General features: G+C 36.9%; 1 protein-coding gene across 4 annotated transcripts in view; it reads left to right on the top strand.

Annotated features, from left to right (window-relative positions):
* MINDY3 (MINDY lysine 48 deubiquitinase 3) overlaps nucleotides 1-7,282 on the top strand; it is a 95,064-nt gene extending 87,782 nt beyond the window's left edge. For all 4 annotated transcript variants that reach the window (XM_060162532.1, XM_060162523.1, XM_060162538.1 and 1 more), the window contains 3 exons: nucleotides 143-230; nucleotides 2,779-2,850; nucleotides 6,336-7,282. In XM_060162532.1, the coding sequence (XP_060018515.1) occupies nucleotides 143-230; nucleotides 2,779-2,850; nucleotides 6,336-6,485 (310 nt within the window). In that variant the 3' untranslated portion in view covers nucleotides 6,486-7,282. The remainder of the gene's footprint in view (nucleotides 1-142; nucleotides 231-2,778; nucleotides 2,851-6,335) is intronic.
* The last annotated feature ends 2,616 nt before the right edge of the window (nucleotides 7,283-9,898 follow it).

Raw genomic sequence — 9,898 nt, 5'->3', positions numbered from 1 at the left:
GTATTTGTCATTAAGGGTTTAAAAAGAACAGCTGTCAGGATTTTTGGCAGTCAGATGTGTTACAGTAATTTAATCATGGAAGAAGAAAAATAAGCTTTTTTCCCATTGGTATCCACTGTTTTTCTTTTTTCTCTCCCCATAGTATAAATCTCATGAAGAATAAATTAGATCCAGAAGGATTAGGAATCATATTATTGGGTCCATTTCTTCAAGAATTTTTTCCTGATCAGGTAACATAGCTGAAGAAATATATTTATTGTTTTGTTCTGTTGGGAGGATCATATTATGATTGTTTCAGCATTTTTTTCTACTAGTTAAAAATGTTCTCACATGCAGATATTAGACTAATAAAGCACTATTATCATGTAAATACTTTCCCAACAGAGAGGATAGAAGAGTTGTGTGTTCCAATACAGCAACACAAAACTTTGGGGGACAGGGGTGGTGGAAGAGAGTATATACACCAATATAGACACATTGATATTGTTTTTCTAAAGGAAGATTCAAATTCAGAAGTTTGTGGAGTAAAAAGAGAAAGATTCTCTTAAACCGAAAGATTCTCTTAAACCACTCCCACCCCTGTTTTCCTTCTCTCGGGTAACTGTTGTTAATTGATTGGTATGTATCTTTTTAGAACTTTCTAAATACTAGCAAAGAAGGTAAAGGAGCCTGCATGTAGTGCGAACTGCTACCAGTGTAAGTTCGAGGAGAATTTTAGTTGAGTAAAAAGGAAAGCCTTTTACTGGAGTGGAGCTGTGCTGCTTCGTGCTGGGACATGCCTTCCACTGGCTGTGAAGGAGCTGAGTTAGAAGGATCTATCTATACCCGTCTCAGTATGCTCAGGTTATGTCTGTGTCATTGGCTAATTCTACAGCCTACACCTGGCTTGTCTTCCTATCTGAGTGCAGGGTTTTACCACCCACCCAAATTATTTAGCCAGGTGTATTGTGATCATTTCATCAGATACCAGCATGGTTTATGGTAAGACTAGCGGGCGCAGCTACCATTTATTGAGCATGTACTATGCACCCAGGCACCGTGTGCCCTACAAATTAGGTATTATTTTCCCCCCATTTTTGTCAATGAGGAAACAGAGGATTAGAGAACTTAAGAAAATGGTTTAACGTCATACTGCTAGCATGAGGCCAATTCAGGATTCAGTGTAGGTTATCCAAGCAAAGAGACAAAGTACTTTAACCACTGTTTTACACTACCTTTCGTTGCTATTTATTTTATATCAGTTGTTAGTTACTAGAACTGGAGATATGTAAATTGTATTCAATTGTAGTAAAATATTTATTTTGTAGGTTAAAGTATATTAACTAACTCTGAAAATCAACAGCCAAATTATCTAAGCGACTAATTGCACTGACTCACGTGTACAATTAAGATGATTGAATAAATTCTAGAGTTTTCTATTTTGTAAGGCATTTGAAGGGGATACAAAAAATTATGAGAGCTTAGATTTTAGACATGAAAAGTGGAAAACAGTTTTAAAAATGTAAACAGTCTTTCAAAATAACAGCTGAAGAGATAATGCAAAGTAGTATATGATTCACCAATTAATTGAGACGATTGTTAGAAAGACCCCAAAGTAATAGGGAACCCAAATAGTGTGTTTAAGGCAAACTTTACCAAGTAAGATTTGAACCAGATCTTGAAAAATGAGAAAAGACTTCAGAAAAATCACAAATGTGCAAAGAGCCAACAACCAAAGGTCTCTTCATGGGAAGATGAAGAATATGCTTGTCTCAAACAGAATTCAGGAAGGTGAGTGGTTGGAGATAAGACTGGAAGGGTAGGTTAGGTCCTGTAGTTTAGGCTTCTTAGTTGCAAATCCCAGCCTGAACTGCCTGACGTGGGCCAGAAAGATAGGAATTGGGAGGAGTAGCTCACAGCAATGGGAGGACAGAGGAAGCAGCGCCTGGAAGGTGGTGCCAGGAGCCTCTGGGGCTGGAAGGAGTCTCATCCCTTCTCGTTGGAAAGGAGCTCCTTCTCTTGCTTCCAACTGGAAAAAATTCCAAGGAGGGACACTGGACCAACTTTTGTCACAATCAGATATGGCCAGGAAGATCCTTAAGGGGGATGGGCACCTGCAGGGGGCCCGACCGTTAACGGCCTTCAAGGCTACATTTAGGGAGGTGAACTTGAGCTTTAGCGAACTGAGAACCAAAGAACAGTGGGAATGACATGATCACTTTCTCTGGAAGTTAGTATAATGATTTATTCAGTTTCCTTTCTCTATTGAATGTTAAATCTCTCAGCCCTATGTTTCCTTTTCACAGTTAAGGTTCACAATATTCAGAAGATATTTGTGGGGATGGAAACCCCCAATTTGGTACTATGGACCGAATTGGAAGTATTGGTGCATATGTTTGGAATCTGAGTGAAAGTGGTATCACTGCCTTTCTCTATTTATTGAGAGGAACAAATTATAAGCAGAAAAAAAGCAGAGATACATTTTAGGAAATTTTTTTGCATTTTAGAACTGTGTCCTTTTTTAAAAAAAATTACAGTAATATATGCACTTATTTAAAAATATAAACTGTAGAAGAGCTTAAAAATCAGCACTCCCCCAATTTCCAGTCTCTTCCCCAGAAGCAAATTTCAGCTTTTAGATTTTATGGTAGTTAACTGCATAAGTCTAAGTGTCTTGCTTTGTCAGATTCCGTAATCAAAGGAGGTGGAATTAAGAAACTTCCATTTTAATTTCAATTGCTAATTAGAAATTGCCTGATATAAAGATTTAAAGTTTTAATTGTTCTTTGTTTATAACAGGGTTCCAGTGGTCCAGAGTCTTTTACTGTCTACCACTACAATGGACTGAAGCAATCAAATTACAATGAAAAGGTATGGTAACTCACGTTGTAATTTGTCTTCACCTGGCTTGATAAAATATAGGAGTATATAACAGTGTTTGATTCCCATAAACTTGCCACCTCAGGAAGGAGATTATTCTAGGAGTCTCTTCACTATCAGAGCATATTTTAGACCTGGACTCAGTGAGCTCTTCATTGGAATGTTGGAGCAGTAGTGTCACTGGGACAAGATAACTCCATCTACATACATGTTGTTACCCTTGGGTGTTGTAGATACTACCAAATCAAGTTTAGTGTGCTGAAAGTTACTGATCTGTTTATGGAGAAAGAAGGGGTAAGAGTGAGATTTTTGATTTAGAAAAATATTTTAAAGGATTTAAATTAACATCCATAACACCTAGCATTTATTGAGCATTTACCTGGAATTGGCTTAAGCACTTTGTTTTATCTGAAGTTTAACACCATCCCATGAAGTAAGTATTGCCTGTATATCCCCCTTTTACAGTGGAGGAAACTGCCGCATGGGAGAGGTAAGCAGCTAGAGCCCGCGGCTCACCCGCTGTGCTTTGCTCCACGGACAAAGGCACATCAGTGCTTCACGTCCAGATATACGCACCGGCTTTAAATCAAAACTTTGGTCTCGCCCATTCACCCTCTTTGATTAATGAGCTTTGCCTACACCTAAGATACAGCTCCTGTGTTTGCATTTATGCCAGTAACAGTCACAGTAGCTATAGCTAATATTAGAAGGTGTAAAGCCTAACGTGCCTTTTGTGTGTGTGTGTGGGAATACAGAAGTTATTCCTTTATTTTACTATAACTTTTAAATCTCAGAAAGCAGAAACCAAACCAAAAAACCAAGTATTTATACAAATAAAATAATAAACCATAAAACTGTACTAAGGGAGTAAAGGAAGACTTGAACAAATGATGACAGAAAGGGTGATAATTGAGCACGCTGTGTTTCAGAGAGCAGGGCGATTCCCGGCAGCGTCAACAGACTCACCCCTCACAGTTGGGAGCTCCCACTGGCTTTTGAGTTGGAAGGTGCCATAGAGACAGTTGGTGCTGAACCGCTGTTTACTTCCCTCACGAATGGCCTCCGGTGTCTTGAAATACTGTGGCAGGGGGTGTCTTCTTCCAGTGCCAGCAACTGGCCCCATTGTCCTGAAGCAAGTGGTTCCGTTTTTAATACCTTAAACGATTAACCTCTGTACTAGAGTGTAATTGCTCTACAATGGTGTGTCAGTTTCTGCTTTATAACAAAGTGAATCAGCTATACACATACATGTATCCCCATATCTCCTCCCTCTTGCGTCTCCCTCCCACCCTCGCTATCCCACACCTCTAGGTGGTCACAAAGCACCGAGCTGATCTCCCTGTGCGGCTGCTTCCCACTAGCTGTTTCACATTTGGTGGCTAACATGCCTTTTTAATTTGAAATACCCGTGCTGGTTTCAGATGTATCTAAATTGGGGATGGCTAGAGAAAATAGATCATAATGCATATTAGATGCATAATTTCAGTTAGAGCAAATCTAAACCTGCGACTAAAACTTATTTTCATAACAATATAAATTAGAACTTTTGTTACATTAGGTTTGAAGATCTTTTTCATAGTAAAATGATTGACTGATATCTATAGCAAAATATAAATTGTCAGTAAGCCAGCTTGTATGCTCTGTTCTAATGTGTGTGAATGAGTGCTTCCTCTAGAGTTTGAAGTTTTATGTAGCCTTGTCATAGAAGGTACTTTATAGTCACTACTTAGTTCCTTGCCCATACAATCCCTGCAAGGTAGGTCAGTCACATATTATCCATATTTTACAGATGAGGCCTCTGAGACAGGGAGATTAAGTGACTCACCCAGGGTCACACAGCAAGTCATTGGCAGAGCAGGGATTGGAACTGAGTTCCTGATTCCCAATCGTGTCCTTGGTCTGCTTGACCACGCTACCTGTATATAGTAAGTTTTCAAGTCGTGCTCATGACAAGCGTCTGACATACTAACAAAGAGGTCAGAAATCAAAGATGAACTATTAACATGACAGTAGTATGTAAGCACTCTTAACACGAAGCATGTATGCCATTAAGTTGCAGAGGTATACCGTAAAGTTACTCAGGAGCTAGAAATCTGGTAGACCACAGAGTAAGGTACTACTAAAAGTATCTGAGGAAACAGACAACAGAAGGCTGGCCAAGCGGAAGGGAATGTGACCCACCAGGGGGCACAGGCCAGGGAGGCCACACAGGTAGGTCGGGGTACTCCACCCAAGCAGGTCTGCTCTAACACCATGAGCAAGGGATTTTCAGAGAAAAGTTTTGCTTTGGAGAGCTGAAAAGCATGACTTAACAGTTCTAATAGTAAATTTATTCCATCAAAACTAGAAAGTACTACAGCAACCGAAGTACAGATGCAAAAAAGTAAAAGTATTTGTTTCACATTAAAGTATGTCTTTAGAGCCTCCTAAAAAGAGATTTATGAAACCAAATTATCTGGCCTAGCAATAGAAAATATTCCCATATTTAATGTATTTTAAGGAGACTCCAACTTAAGGCTAATCAGGTTGTTTCTCTTGGCTCCTTGGTCAAATAGTTTATAGCTTTTATCTTGGAAGAACGTAATTACAATCATGTGTATCAGCCACTGAGTGTAAAAATCATTACACATACTTTGGAAGAGGGTAGTCGTCTGTATCTGTTCCTTTTAAATTATGCAGTTAGAATTTCTCTTGGTACAAAGCGAAATTCATGACTGAATGCTTTAATGTATACGGTGGGCACTTATAATGAGGTAGGGCTTTAGCTAGTATGTTACTTCACAAATGACTTCTAAAAGTTGTTTAAAGAAATCAGAATAAAACTTTTCTGACATCTATCCACCTGCCAGTGTATCTTTTTAATAGTCATTGCCATTACATATAGAGATTTTTGTTTCTGACCTGACGTCCTTTAATTTTTTTTCTCCATGATTTTTCATGCAGAACAAAGTATATTCATGAATAGTATTTCAGAAGTATTTAGTACAATAATAGAAAATTTCATTGACAAACATCCAGTTTGCTTGCAGCTCTGGAAATTCAACATTTAGATTGAAAGAAGAAAATAAGTCCTTCTCAGAATATATAGCTGAGTGCCTCCATATTAAAGCAATAGGAACTAAGTAAATGTTGTTATATAAAGAAAATATATTACTGGAAGAATGATTTTTCTTTTATCAGAAATAGTATGTTCTTGGGATTTGCATACACTTCTTATAAATCATGATCTTACAATCTAAATTCAGCTAGTAGTTAAAATTGTTTCACCATCTCATTTCCAGATTTATTTTCACATTAATCAGGAAGCTGATATTCTAGCTTATAATTTCTATCAGAATAAAACTAGATATAAAGTTCCATATGAAACAGTACACAGTGCCCTGTTTGTTTGTAGCCTATGAAAAGCTCTGTATCCCTCACAAGACTTTGCTAAGAATATTGATTGACTGACCTTGTGGCTTTATTTTGTTCAACAGGTAATGTATGTGGAAGGAACCGCAGTTGTTATGGGTTTTGAAGATCCCATGCTACAGACAGATGACACTCCTATTAAACGCTGTCTCCAAACCAAATGGCCATACATTGAATTACTCTGGACCACAGATCGGTCTCCTTCACTAAACTGATTTGCCGAAGTATTTATAAGGAAGATTGTAATAGCAGATGTTGAAAGAGGGATGAAAGACTGGCGATTGGCTCAATTAAGCTATACACTGGTATCATTGATTAACTGTAAATAACAATTGAAAACACATTTTCAGTGTTTAAGATATGTTTAAATTATTTGTTTTAAAGCTTTAAGTTAAAGGTTACCCTATTTAAACTCTTCATGTGAAATTTACTAGCAAAACTAAGCTGTAATCAAAGTTTATCACTGTTGCAGTCAGATAATTTGGTCATTTATCAAGCATTGTATTATAACATTTTTATATTGAGCATCAAAGTTACTATTTATAAACTTCTACTTTGGGGTTTTATTTCATTCAGGCACAGTTTATTGTTTAAATGATTCTGGCATGCAATATATCAGCCTCCACACTGAAATGCAAAAGAGTTTATCTATCTTTGTTATTTTCTAAAATCTGGTTTCCATTAGAAACATTGATAAATAACAAATTGTCAACCTGGACCTTTGACAATTGGCTTAGCTCTGGCATGTTTATAAAAAGTAGAAGCTATAAGGGAACATTACCATTTATTCACAGACATATAGAGGAAAGAGAATCTGATAGTCTTAGACTGTCAGCTTTCACTGTATTGCCAAATACACTTCTCCAAATTTGTCCTAACAGCCCCGTAAGCCAGCTTTCTTGTATATTTTAAATGTGATAAATGCATGAGAACATCTGTTATTACATTAGTATATTGCATTATTTATTATGATCCTAGTGGATGGCCTAAATAAACACTTTTTTTTCTTCAACTATATCCTTGATTTTTCACATTCATGGCTCAAAATAAATACTTTTAAATGATTCTGCCCAGTAACCCTGAGAGCACAGCATAGAACAGATGCCTACCGGATGCACACGACCCCTCGACAGGGACACCAAACCTTATGCTTACCTAGGACTTCTGTAACTCCTCAGACAGCCAGGAGCACCAGAACCTGACGGGCAGCTGTCTGCATCAGTGGACAAAGTTGCAGAAGCCCCATCCTGTTCACTGAGAGAGATTTACTATATATGTTGATGATAGGTTTGTTGCCCAGCAATTTGAGATGTGAATAGCCAGAAAATACTTTCTTTCCTTCACTTGAGAAGCCAACAAGATATCCTCTTAGGAATTTTAGAACTGAACTTTTACCTTCAACAGTATAGTTGAATATGTATTTCCTCTCTAAGTCTCTTGGGGGTTTTATTTATATTTTTATAGACATTAACAATCACAATGATTAGATTTTAGCATAGGAAAAAAGTAGCACAAAATTTTATATATAACAACTTTTGGTAGCACTGTGTTCAGGAGTGTGATACTAGCTACTACAGTTACAGCTGTAAAGTGTATTTTTGGTACATCTTGCCTATTACCAAATGGCTGTAAAACACATTATACTAGATTTAATCTCTAACTCTGGTCCTAAATTCCATAAGGATTATGAAAAAGCATAGATTCTTCTCAGACATTGAGCCTACAGTGTAGTCATTTCTCCTTACAGTTGCTTCATAACAAACCATCCCAAAATTCCACAACATAATCATTTTACAAAGCCTGTGGCTCAGGAGTTTGAACAGAATACAGTGGGCATGGCTTATCTGCCTCTCAATCTGGAGGCCCAGCTGGGAAACTGTAGGTTTCTTAACTCATATGACTGGCATGACTGGGACCTTAGCTTGATCTAACTGACAACAACTGGCATGACTGGGACCTTAGCTTGATCTAACTGAGATCAAACAAACAACTGCAGATACATTTTCTTTTCATGTCCAAGTGGGACACTTACCAAAACAGACTATATGCTGGACCATAAAACAAACTTAGAAAATCCCCAAAAGTCTGGAAATTAAGCAGCACACTTCTGAATAACCCAAGGGTCAAAGTGGAATTGCACTGGGAATTAGAACATATTTTTTACTGAATGATAATGAAAATAGTACATAGTAAAAATTGTGGAATGTAAATAAAGCAGTGCTTAGAGGGAAATGTATAACTTTAAGTAAATATGGTAGAAAATAGAAAGTTTGGAAATTAGAAAAATAAGCTTTCATCTCAAAAACAAAACTGAAAGTAAAGTAAATAATGAGATAAAAAGAGATACTGACATGCAAAACAAATTTGGACTTTACACACCATCTGTAAAAGTTAACTTAAAATGATCAGAGATCTAATTGTAAGAGCTAAAACTATAAAAGAAAAAACAATCCTCATCATCAAATCCATCTAATGGGTTAGACGGTGGTTTCTTAGAGTACCAAAAACAACAGCAGCAGCAAAGATAAATTGAACTTCATCAAAATTAAAACCTTTGTGTATCAAAGGACACCATCAGGAAGGTGAGATGACAGCCCACAGAATGGGAGAAAATACTTGAAAACCATACCTCATAAGGAATTTGTATCCAGAATATATAAAGAAACCTTATAAAATTAAAAATATTTTTAAATGGGCAAATGATTTGAAGAGAGATATCTCCAAAGATGATACATAAATGGCCAGTAAACACACGAAAACATGCTTAACAAAATTAGTCATTAGGGAAATTAAACTAAAAACCATGAGATACCACTTCACCTACCCTAGGATGTCTAAAATCAGAAAGCTAGATAGTAACGAGTGTTGGCAAAGATGTGGAGGAAATGGAAATCTTAAATCGTTGGTGGGGATATAAAATAGTGAAGTCACTTTAGAAAAACAGTAGTGCAGTTCTTCAGAAAGTTAAATCAAGGGTGAGCATATGACCCAGCATTTCCACTCCTAGGTATACACCCAAGAGAAGCAAAACATATATACACACATTTTTTCTTTAAATATTTATAGTGGTGTTATTCATCCTAGCCAAAAATGGAAACGACCTAAATGTCCATTAACCAATGGGTGGATAAATAAATGTACTATATACATACAATGAAAAATTATTTGAAAATTAAGAATTATTACTGATATGTGCAACCACACGGATGAACCTGGAACACAGGCTAAGAGAAAGAAGCCTGTTGCAAAAGACCACACATTATGATTCCATTTATGTGAAATGTCCAGAATAGGCAAACCATAGAGACAGAAAAGGGATTAGCAGTCACAAGAGCCTAGGATGGGGACAGAGTGGAGGCGCAGAATTGGGAAATGATTGCCAGTGTATAGGGGTTTCTTTTGGGGTGATAAGAATGTTCTAGAATAGATGTGATGGTTACACAACAGAATATACTAAAAAACACTGAATTGTAAGAATAAAAGATAAAACACGAAACCCATGAAATAGCAGATATGTAATACGAAAAACGTCAGTAACACCAGAAGTTAGTTCTCTGGGGGGAGGGGGGAAACTAATAAAAAAGGATAAAAACACCTAACAAAATTGATCAAGAACAAAATGAGAAAT

Source organism: Lagenorhynchus albirostris, chromosome 1, assembly GCF_949774975.1.
Source record: "Lagenorhynchus albirostris chromosome 1, mLagAlb1.1, whole genome shotgun sequence".
In the NCBI taxonomy this organism is placed as follows: domain Eukaryota; kingdom Metazoa; phylum Chordata; class Mammalia; order Artiodactyla; family Delphinidae; genus Lagenorhynchus; species Lagenorhynchus albirostris.
The sequence above is the reverse complement of the archived record's forward strand: the minus strand, read 5'-3'. Positions and strand labels throughout refer to the sequence as shown.